The sequence below is a fragment of the Camelus ferus genome, chromosome 35, assembly GCF_009834535.1.
Source record: "Camelus ferus isolate YT-003-E chromosome 35, BCGSAC_Cfer_1.0, whole genome shotgun sequence".
Taxonomy (NCBI): Eukaryota; Metazoa; Chordata; class Mammalia; order Artiodactyla; family Camelidae; genus Camelus; species Camelus ferus.
The window spans coordinates 13,695,514-13,713,115 of NC_045730.1; the positions used below are offsets into that span (position 1 = coordinate 13,695,514).

The 17,602-nt window shown below is 39.0% G+C and overlaps 2 protein-coding genes across 2 annotated transcripts in view; one reads left to right on the plus strand and one right to left on the minus strand.

Moving 5' to 3' along the window:
- MYO3A (myosin IIIA) overlaps positions 1-17,602 on the minus strand; it is a 193,718-nt gene that overhangs the window by 15,234 nt on the left and 160,882 nt on the right. Inside the window, 2 exon segments of the mRNA XM_032473581.1 lie at positions 13,679-13,823; positions 15,551-16,469. Coding sequence (XP_032329472.1) covers positions 13,679-13,823; positions 15,551-16,469 — 1,064 coding nt within the window.
- Positions 637-1,269, plus strand: LOC116661431 (placenta-specific protein 9-like). Its single transcript, XM_032473549.1, has one exon. It carries the CDS (start codon positions 637-639, stop codon positions 1,048-1,050), a length of 414 nt encoding a protein of 137 aa, XP_032329440.1. The 3' UTR covers positions 1,051-1,269.

Below are 17,602 nucleotides of genomic sequence, written 5' to 3' on the forward strand. Positions count from 1 at the left end.
AAGATTAAAAAGAGGGATAACACTGCTGGACAGGATGTCAGAAAACGTGTACTCAAATTGTTACGGAAAGGAATGAAAAGAAAACATCAATTGTTAGGGCCTTTTAGAAACACAGTCTATCAAAATCTCAAATACCTTTCAACTCAATAACCCCACCCCAGGGGGCTTAGCCCATAAAAAGAAAATCAGTATACAAGAACATTTTCTGAGATGTTCACTGCAACAATTTTCATAGTGGCAAAAAGTTGAAACAAGGTGAATATCTACAATAGGGGAAAGTTTATATAAATTATTGTGATCTTCATATGGAATACTATACAGCTATTAAAAAGAATGAACTGTAACTACACCTGCTGATGTACAGGAATTCCTGCTAAGGGACTGAGGGAGATAAGCAAGATGTGTAAGTGTTTATATTATGATCCTATTTATATAAAACAATGACAAAAATCTCTATATCTGTGTGTGTGCATAAGGACATTTATGCATATGTACAAAAGATATAACAGAACCCAAGTTTTGTAAGAGTTTCCTTGGTGGAGACAGTAATGTGGGTTGGAGAGGGGGAATGAGGGAAAGCAACAGGGAAAAAAGAGAAAATGAAAAAATATTGCATTAAAAGGAATCTTGGAATGTATGTATGGTTTCATTTATGTAAAATTATGCCAGGCGGGCCGCCGCGATCCCGGGGATGGGGGGAGGGCGGCCGCGGGCAGACACTGCGCTGCGCTTCGCGGCCTGCACCATGCGGGGCCCCTGCTCTGCGCGCTGGCCGGGCTCGCCCTGCTCCGCGCCGCGGGCGCCTTCGCCGCTGCCGAACCCTTCATCCCCTCCCGCGGAGACCCAGCTCGGGCCACAAGGTGTGACAGGCACATGGCCATCCACAGCCGGTTAGACGTCCTGGAGGAGACGGTGGAGAAGACGGTGGAGCACCTGGAGGCAGAAGTAAAAGGCCTGCTGGGTCAGCTGGAGGAGCTGGCCTGGAACTTGCTCCCAGGGCCCTTCAGCCCGATGCCTGACCTCCTAGGAGATGGAGACGGTCGCTTTTGAGCACCAGCCGCTGGCAGTGATACAGCAACTCTCCTCTGAGAACAGATCCTTGCGTTCTGGCCTGCCTTCCTCAGCTTTGTGCAAAATAAAAACTCCTCCTTTGGTCCCCTCTGTGTCTGCTGTCAGTGACCCTTGCAGCCACAACCCCTTCTCCATCTGCTGTCATGCCCTGAGGCTCACACCCCCTACAGGCTGACTTCGGAGCCTCAGTGGGTCTGGGCTTCCGCCCTCCTCATTTATAGGGGCGGACAGGGCAGGAGTAGGTTCACAGAGGAGAGGCAGCTGAGGCCCAGAATCGTAAGGCGACACAGTGGAAGGGCCCTTGAGTAGCCTTGTTACTCAATGTGTGGCCGTGAGTGAAGAGCAGGGGCGTCACCTGGGAGCTTACCAACAATGCACAACTGGGGGCCCTACCTCCTGAATCAGAATCTACATTTTTAATAAGATCCCCAGGGGATTTGTGTGCACATTAAATTTTTAAAAAGTATTTCTATAGAGGTAAAATTCACCTGACATAAACTTCAAAATGTTAACCATTTAAAATGGTGCAAATTCTGTGGCTTTACAGTGTTGTGCAGTCATCACCACTTCTAACTGCAGATATTTTCATCCCCCCAAAAAGAAACCCTGTACCTACTGAGCAGTCCCTTCCCATTCCTGCTCCCACCATCCCTTAGAAACCACCAATATTTCTGCCTCTGTGAACTTGCCTGTTCTGGCCGTTACATATAAATGGAATCATACATTTAAAATAAAATAAAATAAAATAAAATAAAATAAAATAAAATAAAATAAAATAAAATTATAACTATGCATGAAGGTACGTGTATATTATGGAGGTAAAAATATTTCAAAATGTGTTGAATTTTCAGAATTTCAGATTAATTCTTACAGCTTGCAGAATCTGCCTTAGTGGTAGTTTATTGATTTTTTTCTTTTCCAAGATAATCTGAATCTGGGGGTTGAGATACTGCCCTGTAACATGGCAGCCAGTAAGTGTGAAGTTTTGATGAGTGTATTCAACGGGATCCAATTGTTTTGATTAAATTTCCCCAGACTATTTTGTATTTTTGAAGAACAAACTGCCCATGAATCTATCAGCAAACAAATATTTCAGAAAGGTTAAGTTTATTTCGCCCTCTAAATTTTTGTTCCTTTGCGGGAATACAAATATTGTCTGCTAACCCCATTCTAACCCCTTAATTACAAAAGTGACATAAACATTTATAATCACAAATTATCAGCAGCATATCAACGTTGGCAGTAGCAAAATTAGGTTTGTGACTATTTTGTGTGATGTGCATGATAAATATTAGCTGGTAAAGATTGTTGCCATATTAAATAGCCAGAAGGTAAAATACTTATCTATACTGTAGTTCTGGTAGTGGTTTCATTAAGTGTTTGAGTTGATCGGGAATGCACATTTGAAAAATAATAAATGGACAAACATCTCAACATTTCTCATTCAGAAGAAAGATGACAGATTTAAAACTCATTGCCAATATTTGCTTTAGAAAATTAAGTTTCAGTATTATTCTAATTTTAATGATAAATACACTATTTTATTTAAGAAACCTTGCAGAGCATAACTTGCAAAAGTATCATGTGTATAAATCAGACATTAGAAGAACAGAAAGGCACATATGTTACTGTAAGTTCTTCCTTAAGAAATCAATCTTTTACTTTTGGTAAATTTCCATTTATAATGGAGAGTCTGTGAACTTTAAGCAATATAGTGACCCAAAGGAAATCTTAGAAGGAAGGAATATTCATTGTTCTTTGTTAGAGGCAGAATTCATCCCAGTTAGGGCTGCAATCTTGCCTTCCAGAAGCTGCTCTTCCTGCCTTTCCCCTCATCTGCCCTTCAGCCGGGCTGGGCACCTGTGAAAAGATCTGGATGCAGGTTCTGAGCCTGTGTGGATGGTTCAGCTCCTCAGTGCCTCTCGCTGCCTCGCGCTGCCTCATGCCCTGAGTTCCCATAGGTATTTTCATTTCTCATGGTTGCACTGGATTCGACCCCTTGTTTTACCCTGTTCTCTTGAGTTGTCTGGAGGTGAAGAGCTGTGAGAGTAGGTGCTTCTGCTCTGAGTGCCCTTAACACTGGGGGATGCCGTACCATTGAGTGGTCTGATTCACAAGCTCCCTTGGACCTTCTCAGTGGCAGCTGCCAGCCCCCACCCCCATTTGGAACTGCTATTCTTTTTCTATCCACCGAACACTGATGCCCTAGATCCAGCTTACACCTGTCCTTATCTGACAGGTCATGCTGCTCTCGGATTTTTGTACTTTGCACCAGAACCTAGAAACTGAACATTTAGTTTTTAACTTACACTCTTAGGTTTAGGTAAGGTGCTGCCCCTCAAGTCTTGTCTAGCTATGTCAGAGGAGAAGCAGAGGAGAATAAAGCAGTTTTGTTAGCATGGTGAGACCAACAGACGTGCCCTCTGGACTACCATCTGTCTCTTGGGCATGATGACTGCCTATCCGCCATTTACTTCTGTCATCTCCGTTGGGCAGAAGTCATGGATTAGAGTGCTCAAGGCCAGGTAGTTTTGTTCTGGTCCATGGGGTGAGGTTACTCCCTCACTCCCAGAACGAGGGCACACCACAAGAAGCCTTCGGGAATGCACCCAGAGATGCCCATGGTGTTGTGAGAGTGACCCGCTGTTGGGTGTCACGCTGAACTGTGAGCATGCATCCTTTCGTGGGACTACGGACACAGTCAAACAACAGAGATACATGCTTACTTGGCTGGAGAATAAGGAAACCTCAGGGGTGGCATTTAAGTTCCCCCCTAATTAACTCTTGGTTAGTTTTCAAGATCATATTACTCTATCTGAAAAATATTTGGGTATATAGCCTGAGGTGGGAATTTACACTCATTTTTCCAAAAAGCCAAATTTTGGAAAATTATTTATTGATTGCTCATGGTCATTTTCTCACATTAGCCTTTTAAAAATATAGAATGGGAACACATTACTTGATTTTAAATAAGCAATATTTAGTTTTCTCTGGTCTCCGCCTGATTCCCCCTGCCCTGCTCATACTCTGTAACAACAGATAGATGGTTCCTATCAAGGTCAGGTTAAATACACCAACATTTTTGAAAAGCTACTGTTCCCTATGAGGGCATGTCTGGTTACAAGCATGGCCACAGGAGACGGCAAGCAAGCTTTCAGTGGCTCAAGACAGCCTGGCAGCAAAGATGACATATCTGGAGATGGCACTCTGGTCTTATCCTGCATGGAGGACCAGGCTGCAGGAACATTACTCAGATCATACTCATTTTATACGGAAGTGGACTCTGAAGGTCCAAGTTAGGGGAAGTTTGGAGAGTGTCCACTACTGGAGAGCAAGCACTCTGTCCTCACTCAACCCGTCACTTGGCTCTTCTAGAACTCTCTGTATAGATGCTCCTGTTATGAACCACCTGACATGGGAGAAGGAAGATTAAGCCACCTGATTTATAGTATTTTCAAATTCTGCAGTATTATATTCTATTGTTAGATTAGCTAGCAGTTTGCCAAGGTTATTCTTTGAATAATGAATTGTAAGGGCTATTTCTATTCCACTTATGAATGTGTCATTACTTATTAATCATTTTCTTATTGTGTAATTTTATTTTTGGCCATGTACATAATTTATCTCTTTCAGCTCTGATTATCTCCTTAGGCTATGTTCTCATAAGTGAGTTTACTAGTGAATGATATAAACTATTTCAACACATTTTCTAGATTTTGCTGAATCACTTTTTGAAATGTTTACTCTTTGCAGTCTTGCCATTAGTGTTTGAGGATAATTAAATTAGCACATTCTCATCATTGTTAAATATTTTTTCGTCCCTTCCATTGTGATGAGTCAAAAATAGTAACTTGTTTTAATTTATATATTTTTTTATTTCTGGGGCGATCATATTTATGCTTGTTTTCCATTTGCGTTTGCCCTTCTATGAATAAATCAATGTCTTGTGCCCATTTTTCCATTGAGGGTGTTAGTGTTTTTCCTAATGATTTATAAGAGCTCTTTCTACATTATGTATGTTGACCATTTTCCCATTTGTTCTAAATATTTTATCCAGTTTGTCTGCAGCTCTTTAACGTTTAACAATGTTTTCTAACCTCTTCGAGGTTTTAACATTTACACAGTCTAAATTGACCACAATTTTTCTCTGCAGTTCCTTTTACTGCTTCTTATGCTTTGTCGTTCCCTAAGCAGAGACTGTGACATAGTCAGTTCATACCATCTGGTTTCTCTTGGTTTACATTTCACATTTACATCATTAATAATCTGGGAAATACTGGGATATTCATAAGGTAAGACTGTTTTATTTATTCTCCCCAAATCAGAAAAAAATTAAGAATTATCCATCCTTTTCTTACTGGTTTGCCATGTATCTTTTTGTGACAGTTTTTTTTTTTTTTTTAAAAATACTACAGTCAATTTTAGGGCCATCTATTCTGTTCCATTAATCTGTGGTTGATTTTCATGACAGAGGCATATGGTTTTAATGATGGCTTTATATTATTCTTTTTATCATCTAAAAGGCAAGTCCTCATTTATAATTATTTTTTCCCTGAAATTTACAAATGATATTTAGGGATATTAAGTTCTAAAGAAAATCTCATAGAAATTAAATGCAGTTTTTTAAACCATGAATTCAATTTTATAGTATATTTATAATTTCTTATTTTTCAATCCAGAAAAAGTGTCATTCCACTACCCACCTCTTCTTTTTTTTTTTTTTTAAGCCCTTTGTTGTTTTCTTGCTAGCTTTATTTCAAGGTGTTGTATATGTTTTTGCTGCTATTTGCAGTAAGTTCTTTTCTGTTACAAATTATTACAGGAAAGAATATCTATATGCCCCTACCTGCATACCCTTGCTGAAATCTTCTGCTAGTACCAATCATTATTTTGGTTCAGTCTTTGTATTTTTAAGGTAAAAATTCATGTTGTGCACTAAAACTCTTACAATCCCATCTTCTTCTTTTCAATAACTGTGCTTTTCAGAAACTTCTGTTCGCTATCCTATTATTTCAGCTAGAAATTTCCAAATAACGTAAAAAAGTGTTGCTAGTAGCAGCCTGCCTTTTAATGGAGCTACTTTCAGTGTTTTACCATTGATTGTGATGTTGACAATTGGTTTAAGAAATATATTCTTTATATTGCTAAAGAATTCCTATTTTTAATTTAGTAAGAGTTTTGTTTTTCATCAGGACTCTGTGTCAGATTTTATTGAAAGCTGTTTCAGTATTTAATAAGATGGCTTTTTTCTTTTGACCTTTTGCTATTACGTGACATTGGTATGTGTTACTTGGATAGTCTTTGAATATAATATTGCATTCAATTAGCTAAGACTATACTTAAGAATTTTACCACTAAACCCCTCAGACTGATCCATAGCTTTCTTCTTGTTTTCTTTTTTCTTTCCTCCCTCCTCTTCTCCCTCCTTTCTTTTTTCCTAAAAAGGTTATTTGTCAGACTTTGGTTCTAGGGTAGATGATCTTCATGAAATAGGTAACTTTCTTTCTCTTTCTATATTTTTTTCAAGAACAGATCACACAGTATGGGAATTATCTGTTCCATTTGCCTAAAACACTATGAGTTCCTTGAACCTCTTTTTCAAGGTAATTCTTTGAAGGACATATCATCATATTGACTATTTCTTTCCAAAAAGAAAAATTTGTATTTTTCCAGAAATTTGTATTTCAGCCTCAAATTGTCTCTGTGAAACTGACTGCATTCATAGCTTGCCAAGATTTTAGTAAACTATAATTCTTATAATCTTGTTCTTATTTCTAATTTTTTCATGGCTTCTTTTTAAGGAATAGTCTATTTTGTTGTTTTATTTTCAAAAAATATTATTTTAGCTACCTTTAGATATCTGATATATTTCTGTCTTATCATAATTATTTCTTTTCTGTTTCTCCTTGGGTTGAATAATACTTGTTCTTCATTCACAAAAAAATTCTTAAATTTACACCCTTTTCTCATAATTTTCTTTCAATTAATAGTGAAAACATTTAATGATCTGACTTTTCCCTTGAAAGTAGAATCTGCCTGCATTATATTCATAGTTTTTATATGTAGCTATTCTCATTTTTATTATTTTAAAATAATTGATAACACTAATTATTAATTTCTTCATTCACATTTCTTAGTTTTTAATTTGCAGATTTGTTTTTTTCACCTCTATCTCAATTGCATCATGAGCAGAAAATGTAATCTGGTTGAATTCTGATATTTGGAAGTTTATGGACTAGCCCAATATATCTAGTTATAGGAAAAATTTAAAAATATACTAGATATTTAGGAAGGTATTTTCTCTATGTGGTATGAAATTATAAACTATGTGAATTTACCTTTTGACTATATTATTTTATCAAATATGATATGTAATTTCCCTTTGAATTGATCTCATGTAGTTAAGTATTATGGTGTCAAAATGTGTAAAAAAAAAAAAACTGTTTCCAGTATGGCTGACATGGTTGGTCTTTTTTTGTGCATTTTTATCAGAAATTTAATGGGAAGTTGGGGAGAAATATATTGTTTATTCCTTTCTTGCTTCCATGGCAGCTCTGTGTCCTCTGTAGTTTAGAATAGATAAAAATTATGGAATAAGAAGAAATAATTTGTGCACAAAAAGTTTAGCTGTTTCCACCCAAGGCTTCTAGGTCAACTGTTTTGTCTGAGTTAAATCAGTTAACTTATCAGAAATCTGTAATTCAGAATGTAAACAGATATAAGGCAAACTGCTTTTAAGGTTAGTATTTAATATAATTAAAATGCTAAAAATAAATGATATTCACTGAATTGTGAGATTGTAAATAAAATCATTAATTTTTGGATACTGAAAGTTGTTTCTTAAAGATTTTGGGGGAATTTGTATTATTTCTTATGAAGGGAGAATAGTAGCAAATACATTTAGGAAGATAAGTGTTCACCAGAGGTATGTTGAGTGGGAAGTAATGTTACTTTTGATATCTCTTTACTTTCTACTCTTAATGAAAAAATATTCCTATAAAATATATGAACTCAACATTATTTGAGCTACCCAGTCTTTACATGAAGGTAAGTATGTTTACAGATACATGTGGATATGTATTCTTGGATAGTCTGCAAGCTGCATTTCTAGGTGCCAGCATTACAATGGTAAATGACAGGCATACCTACAAAAACAAAAAAACCAAAAAAAACCAAAAAAACCCCAAAAACCCAAATCTGCATCACAACTGAAAATATTAGTATTATTGCATGAATTTAGATGCCATAAAAATTTAGAAATAAACAGAAGATTGCTATTTTCTTCTGACATTTACTCTGAGAGCAACACAAAAGCGTTCTCATTGTATCTACTGTATGTTTGCATGGCAAGGGGCTGCTTTGATTTAGTGCTGAATTTACTGATGATATTATGTAAATGAAGCATGGAAATTATAATAGTGTCCTGATTTGTTAACCTTGCAACCCATTAAAAAATTACAGCCTATTGGACAGTCATAGCTTCTTTGTGAAAAGAGAGAAAGAAAACATGTTTTTGTGTTACTGGGATTTATTTGTCCTACAATTAATCTTTTTCTTTTCTTCACAATGGTCAACACAGATTGCCAGGTGCACCATAAGTAAGAAGAAAAACATCCCCCCTAAAATGAGCAACTGTGCACATTATTCAAAGAGAAATGATGCAATGTCATTGTATGCTTATGAATACAACAGCAGAGAATTTATCATCAAATGGCCATGCCCCAGATACATAAATCCTGTCATATTTCTCTTGATGAAAATGCAGGTGCAGTTAACTCCTATCAGTTTCAATTTATAACAACTATTATCAAAACAAAGATATGAAATAACTAGTTTATTACTTTATTTTTAAACTTCATAATTAGTTCCTCAGTTTTCCTTTGGACATTATTTTACTTTTGACATTATTGCACATTTAAAGGGATGTCTCACACAGAGAGAGAAATCTTATAAAAGAAAGTTACAGTTTGTTGAAATAAATTTGAAAAGTTAATTATCTTCATTTGTTATCCACGTTTTTTAGGGCTTTCTTTAGAATAGGTGAGCAGCTTTCCCAGGTCACTCTGCATGCTCCAGCTAGGGCGGGCTGATCTTACCAAAGAGGTGGGTGTAGCAATTACATGAAGATGCCAGTAGCCTTTTCTTTTTTTTTTTCAGAAGATCAAAATTTAATCTTGGCATTTTTAAAATTATCTGAAACCTCAAAAGTAATCTCTTAAATCCTATAATTCCTCATCCCTTCAATTCTTTTTTTTTTTTTTTTGAGGTTTGGTGTACACAATTCATTTTTTTGTTTGTTTGTTTTGTTTTATTGAAGTACCATCAGTTACAATGTGTTAATTTCTGGTGTACAGTACAATGTCTCAGTCATGTATATACATTCATATATTTACTTTCTTTTTTTTTCCATTAAAGGTTATTACAAGGTATTGAACATAGTTCCCTGTGCTATGCAGCAGAAACTTTTTAAAAAATCTATTTTTATATATAGTAATGCCTATAGGTTTTTGAGAAGCATGAGATAATTAAAACTTCAGGTGACTCTTAAGCTTATTTTAATGACAGAATTATTTGTAAATGAGCTTGATTTCGTTTTCCAAGTGAAATGTTTCATGGGGAGGTACGGTTTGCTGTGAAGGTTGGTACCCCAGGGGTGGCCTGTTGAACCCCAGCTGGCAGGTTCCACAGATCAGCTAAGTCTGCCTCTGCAGGTGGGGGGCAGCTGCTTGCAGGGTGAGGGTCCAAATTCTGTGGTTAGCAACTCTGATGATCTAAGGACACAGGACTTCTACATATTATAAGACCTTTCCTGACCAGAAGGAGTTTAAAAGCCTATACCATACAAAAATAAATGAACGTTTAAAGAATGTAATGTTATATTTTTAGTTTTAGTAAAAACCAAACTTTCAAATCTTCACTCCACTGACCACTCTACTTTGCTCCACATATAATTCTTGGAGGAAATGAAACAGCTTTCCAGACAATTAGTAAGCAGTTATTAAATGTCTATTGTGTGATGAATAGTGTGCTAGGGTCACAGAAAAATGAATATATAGTATAAGGCACGGTCCTGCTTGAAAGGGTTGAAAATCTATTTGAGGAAGACAAAACTAATCTACATGAAATAACTTTGAGGATAAGTAAATGCAGGCTGTGGTCCTGGATAATCCACTCCCTCCTGTAAGAGGGCACCTGAATGCCCGTGTGGAGTTTGCGATGTCTGTAGGTCTATAAATATACCAGGGAAGATCACTAGAACTGGAGGAAGAGGGGATGGGTGGCGGGAGTTCTTGGTTTAAATGTGGTCAGAAGATTGGCGAACCTGGGCTGGTTTATAAAGAAATTTAAGATGGAGTTTGCCTTTCCTGAGATAAATTAGTGCATCCAAAGGTACAATGATGGATCTAGACCCCTCGCAGGGCTTACATATTGATCAAGCAATATCCGGCCCAATTGGTGACCTCAGCTTGAATTCTTTGAACTATATTTTACTGTGAACTTTTATAAAGTATTCAAGGAATTAAAAAAAAAGCTGCATAGGTCATTAAAATACATGAACATCAAAGATATCCAATGATAAAGCCAGCAAATATTGGGGCTGAATCTCCCAGAAGGAGCAAAATCATTATTTGCATCCCCCTTTTCCGCTTTGTGTCTATTGTAATACTGAGAAAACCTCTGGGGAAGTTAATGTACAGGGGATCCAATGGATATTTTATAGATCTCTCCCCATTTGTTCTGTCAGCATCTTTCTGCACGACATCTTACACACCCTCTTCCTGCGGCTTCTGAGGGGCCAAAATCCCTGGTGCTCTTTCCGCCTCTCCGGTTGGTCCTCTGCTGGTTCCTCTCTACCTGACCTGTACATGTCTGAACTCACGCTCTGGGTTCTCTTCTCCCTGTAGGTGGATTTCCAGGACGATCTCATCAACTCAGCGACTTCAGGAACGATGCACATGTCCACCTGCCTGGCAGGTCATCTTCCAACTAACCTTTGCTTAGAACTGATAACTGTCTCAGCTACCACTTTGTCCAAACCACCCTCATCTCTTACTGGCCTCCCACATTTCCTGCTGTTCCATCAAATTTTATTCATATCATGCAATCAGGATGATCTTTCAAAAGTGCTGTTGTCTAGAGCAGGTTAAGCTCACAATTTACAACAATGCAGATGAACAGAATGTCACTTGATGTCCCTAAAACTTGACTGAATTCCTGCTGCCTGGTGCTCACTTCTCTTTTCTAGCATTATGTTATTTTTCATGAATCCTAGTTAAACTCAGTTGTTTTCCATTTTCTTAGCATCTTCTGAGTAAACTTATTAGTCATTTGAGGTTCTGACCCTCCTCTTTTTCTCTCCAGGCCACATCTGAGTTGGGGGTGGGGATGGGGACTTCTGCAGCTTCACAGTGGTGGTGGAGACAGGCCATCTGCTCTGCAGCTCTTCCTGGTTCTCATTAGCATCTGCTGAGAGTAACTGTACCATCCAGTCTCTAGTCACAGGCACCGACCACATCTCCCAGTGTCCTCCCTTTCTCCTTAGTTCTGGGGTGTCAGGTTTGCCCAGATCCCTCTTCAGGCCACTTCGGCCCCCCTCTCTCGGGCACTTCCTCTGCTACTCTCAGGGACAGGGGACAATTCAGATGTTTGCCAGGTTAGCTGTAAACAAGTGTAGTCGAACATGTAACCTCTCTACGTATGCACAGAAAAGGTTCTCCCTCTAAACCCGAAGAATTAAAGAAATGTCACTGAATTACAATTGTCTTCTGAATCACAGCAAGCTAAGAATTGATTTCTGATATTCTTAGGTTCATTTTTTAAAATGGCATATTGAAGAATAAAATGGACTATTCTGACTTCCTAGTAAAATGCTGCTGCTTTTAGACCTATTCAAAGTCCCTGACAAAGCAACCTTGAGAAAGAAGAAGAGTTGGAGGCATCACACTTCCTGATTTCAAACTACATAATAAAGCTACAGTAATCAAAATGGTATGGTACTGGCATAAAACAGACACACAGATGAATGGAACAGAATAGAGAGCCCAGAAATAAACCCAAGCATATAGAGTCAACTAATTTTGACAAGGGCATCAAGGATACACAAAGGGGAAAGGATAAATAGTGTTGGGAGAACTGGATAACTGCACACAAAAGAATAAAGCTGGACTCTTACCTTACATCATACCAAAAACCCAACTCAAAATGGATTAGAGACTTAAACATAAGACCTGAACCGTAAACATCCTAGAAAAAAATGTAGGGAGAAGCTCCTTGACATTGGCCTTGGTAATATATGTTGGATATGACACCAATGGTGTCAGACAATAAAAAGCTCAGACAATAAAAAGAAAAATCAACAAGTGGAACTACATCAAACTGAAAAGCTTCTGCACAGCAAAGGAAATCATCAACAAAATAAAATAGATGACTTTGGAACAGGAGAAAATATTTGCAAACCATATATTGGATATATTTTGGATAATACCCAAATATCTAAAATAGGGAACTCATACAACTCAATAGCAAAAAACAAACAAAAACCCCCAACCAGATTTAGAAATTGGCAGATAACCTGATCTGACATTTTTCTAAAGAAGACATACAAATGGCCAACAGTATATGAATGAGTGCTCAACATAACTAATCATCTCTGAAATTCAAAACAAAATCACGATGAGATATCACCTCACATGTAGTAGGACGTCTGTTATCAAAGAGACAAGAGAAACAATTGCTGGCAAGGATGTGGGAAAAAGAGAACCCTCTATACCGTTGGTTGAACCCTGTAAGCATTGGTTCTGCCGTTACAAAAAACAAATTAGATATTTCTGAAAAAACTAAAAATAGAACTACCATAAGATCCAGCAATCCCTCTTCTGGGTATATATCCCAAAGGAATGAAATCAGTACCTCAAAGAGATATCTTTATGTTCACTGCACCATTATTCACAACAGCCAACACAGGGAAACCACCTAAGTGTCTGGCAACAGATGAATAAATAAAGGTGTGACACACACACACACACACACACACACACACACACACACACACATTCTGGAATATTATTCAGCCTTAAAGAAGATCCTGCCATTTCTGACATTGTAGATGAACCTGGAGGACATTATGCTGAGCGAAATAAGCCAGACACAGAAAGAAAATAAACCAGCATGATCTCACTCACATGTGGAATCTAAAAAAGCTGAAAACACAGAAGCAGGGAGTAGAATGCTGGTTACCAGGGAATAGACATATTTCACTTGTTTGCTCCATCAAAACTGCACCCTGCCCTTTGCACCCCACCTACCCACCCTCAACTCCATCCTTCTATTCCCTTCTGGTGTCATAGTCCAACTTCCAGCTACAGTGTATATAAAGGGGAAAAAGGAAGAAAAGAAAAGAGGAGAAGAATGAAATCAGAGGGGTTAGGAGGCATATGGAATGTTCTGCAAAGATGTGTGTCTACTTATAAAAAATGAAATGAAATGAAGGTTCTCGCCAAGACAGAACACAGTCACCTCACATCGGCCATAGAATAAAGGCGGGGGACTAATAAAGTATCTGGCATTGCCTGTCCCTTCAGGAAGGTCCAGCTCTACCCACTTTTACCTGAGATGCACTGCTGAGAAGAAACTCGTCTATTGACTGGCTTATGAGGACAGACACCCAGATAAAGAGGCTTCAGTTGCTGTGACAAAATCATTTCGTTCAGTTTTTTCTGCAGAATGAAATATTCTTCAGATAGCTTTGATATCTAAAAAGAAGGTCACGTGTCAGATTAAATCAAAGAAAAGAATTCAGAGAGCTGCACAGGTACTCCGGGGTCTGATAAACTCCTCATCCCCTCCCCCCGGGACCCGCACACACTTCCCGCCCTAACTGCATTCCAAGGTCAGGTACGTCCTCACCTGACAAGGCCTCCCCCTTTGTGCTACCTGCCCATCTTACATTTTCCTTTCAAAATGGCCAAACATGTCTTCCTCCAGAAGCATTCTCCCCTGGTAACTCCTTGCCGGGGTCCCTGGTATCTGGCTTCTGTCCTTAACCATTCTGCTGCCGTTGCCTTTCTGCTTTTATCCTGAGGAAACCCTCTGCTGACTTTGATTATGTTAACTTCCCTCCTTTCCTGTCCAGTCTTCTTAGCCTGACTTCAGGGCTACTCTCTCTCTCCTGGGTCCTCTTTCCACCCTGGCCTCGTCTGCCAACATGGTTGTCCTGCTAGGCTGAAGTGGGGCCCCTGCTTTTCTGCCTCTAACTTTTTTTCACCTCTAGTGAGCACTGAGCCCACTTCCATGGTGTCATCAGCCAGCTCTAGGTAGATGCCTGGCAATTTGACATCTCCTGAGTGTCTCAGCTGCATGGCAGGTCAGGGTCCTAATCCCTGATTTGGCCTTCAGAGTGAGCAGATTTATCACAAGGCGAGGAAGGATTGCTTGAATATTAAACTCACCATCTCCATGTGCTTAAAAAAGTAAAATGGGAAAGGGCTAAATTAATCAACGGCAGATCTATGAACAGCTAGAGATGGGAGATGTCTGGGTCACACCCACAATGGTCAGGGGGTGTCCGAGGGCAGTTACTGTGGCTCAGCCACCGTCAGACAAAAAGCAGAGCTTAGGGACTCAGGAGTTAAAGGTGATCCCTCTTTGAATTTGAACTAAGTCACTATGACATTTCTTTTACGATTCACTACTGACCACCCTGGTGGTACAGATTAATTTATAACATGCATTTTAGAGGTTGTGTAATGAAAATCCTCCGCTTTACACAGGAGAGAATAAGGGTGGTGACATATAAAGTGATTTTCTCAAGGTCAAACACCTAGAAAGAGAGAAAGACCTTGAACAGGCAGGGACAGGAGCCGTTCCTGGGCTCTCTCCACAGCACACAATGATCAGAGCTCCACGTCTGCGTGGGAGAGGCCCTAAAGCCAACTGCCTGCTTCTAGAAACAGCTGAAACATGCCTACCAACGGTACGAGATAGTCCCCGAAGGGGATTTTCCCTTGCGGTCTTTATGATTCCTCGTTGTCATAATGGAACACGCAGACCTTTCATCTTTGTTGCATGTAACACTACACACCTGATTCTGATACAGAATTAGGTCTTCTCAAAATCTGGGGTAGAGAAGCATAGACTTAAGAGGATTTAGAAAACTTTTTCTTAGTGCTATAATGGAAACTCTGAGATACATGGAAATTTGCACTGTCAAACGGCAGCGTTTCAGTCAGGGCTGCATAAACCAATGGCTGGTCTCCTTACTACACAAGATTCCTCGCGTGTTTTATACTATCTTTATCATAGAAAATTGTTTAAACATTTATAGCTACCTGAATGGCACAGCCCCTGAGACACTTTATTGAAAATGTTTGTAGTCTCCTAAGAACAGATGAAACACCCTAGCGGTTATCGACTGTTTAATTCGGTTGTTGTGGAGTTCCCAGAGATCTGAACTAGTAAGGAAACCTGTTCATTTACATACCTGTTTTGAAAAAATTGCCAAATCACATGCGTCTTTTTCTGAAACTGCTTTTGCGTCTTTATCACTCTTCATCCTGATGTTACAGGAGTCCTCGAGTGTTGTGGGACAGGAATACAAATTGTGAGTGTTTCTTGCTCCTTCTGTCGGTGTTGCAACAGCCTTTTGATTTTTAAAAGAAGCCGCCCTGTCCTTCCGTAACTGCTGCCTTCTCTTGTAGCCCCGGTATTTGCTCTGGATGAACACTGCCGCCTTATCTTCTTCTTCTTCCTGGGCTGATACTGCTGGTTCAACCTGCCTCTCTGGGACCGTCCCATGCCTCATGTGGCTTCTCTGATGGCTGCATACTGGTGCATTCTGGGTGACCACAGATGTCTTCTTTTCTCTTTCCTTGCTATTTGCATTTTGACAAACAGACCTTTGGCTAAGACTCGGTTCCAAAGTTTTTTTAAAAGAAGCCTGCTTCTGAGCTGAAGTCTCCTTCTCTGCTAACCAGAGTCCGGGGTAGCTTGGTTTTTCTGATAAGGCCTTCCTTTCTAGATATGCTGCTTTTGAGTCTTCAAAATTCCTTTCCTCTGTACACTTCTCATAGTGATTCTGGACCACGGTGTCCTCCATTTCCACTTTCCTTATCTTGCTATCTTCTTCCAAGTCGTTTATATACTTCTTATTGGGGCTTACTTCTGCCCTAGGGTCCCCCGCTAGACATAATTCTTGCTCAGCTTCTTCTTCATACACATTGTTCATTTTTTTCTGTGGCTGATGCCCTCTGTCGTTACTTTCCGCAGCATCTGCAGCTGCCTCCTCAGCTCTGAAGGCAGAAGTCTTCACCACAGAGGTGCTCTGTCTGTTATTTGGAGCTGGAATGACTGTTTCGTTAGTAGAGACCACATTTTCTGTCTGTTTCTTCACAAAAGAGTCCCTGTGTAAAACAAATTGTATCTGAATAGATGATACTAAACCAGAGTTTGTTACCTCTTTTGGCCAACAGCATGGGTTATACTATGCTGGGAGACAAGCAAGGGGACAAAAAAGCTCAGAGTGAAAACTTACCAAGTCACAAGAATCAAGTCTTTCCTCCAAGTGTCCTCTCTAGAGACAACTGTGATGGCTACTCAAATAATTAAAAAAAACCAACTTCAACTTAGAGTGAGAAATATCCCAGCATAATTTCACTCAATGAGGTATCAACATCCTAGGAATTCAATCACTTCAAGGTATGTCCTTTTCAAACACAGTACCTTTGGTGATGAGACGTGGACACCACATCTAGATCCAAGCCCAGTAAGCAGGGTGTATTCACTAGGCTGGTGTGCTGTACTTTGATAAGCTCTCAGTCTGCGGATCACAGGAAATTTCTTACAAAATTAAAGCAAAGGGAGTGTCCCTGCTACAGTTCATGATTTTCTGGTATGTTGGCCAAAACCTCACAGCTGTTACTTTATTAATATCCTTCCAAAATGATTTCCCCTTAACTGGAAGATAAGATCTTCTCTACTCATCTTTAAAAATTTTTTTTTTTTTAGCCACATAGCTTTTGTGTGTGTGTGTGTGTGAGGGCAAAAGCCTCATAAGAACAATATGAACATGACAAGGTTATTAAGGTGGAGTCAAAAAGCCATATCCTGACACCGGACATGCTACCTGGGGGGCTTCTGCCAATTTTGGCCCAGGAATGCCCTGGGAGAATTGGATCTTTTACATTTTGTTTGTAAAGAAGGACTCTTCTTTGGGTCACACTTAGGAATAGCTACTGGGCCTCAATTTTCCTAATCCCATTGGTCACTTCCTGGGCCCCCTATGGCATCCTTAGGTTTATACACGAGGCCTAACAGAATCCCTATTATTATGCCAGGGATCAGAGAATTAGGTAGGGAACCCAGGACACCATAATTTTGATGAATGGGTATTCTAGTATTTTGAATATCTTCATAACACACCCCAGAGAATGCTTATATTAGTTAAAATGCAATTAATAAAGAAGATAATCAAGCTAAATTACAAAGCTATAGTAATCAAAACAGTATGGTATTGGCATAAAAATAGACACATCAA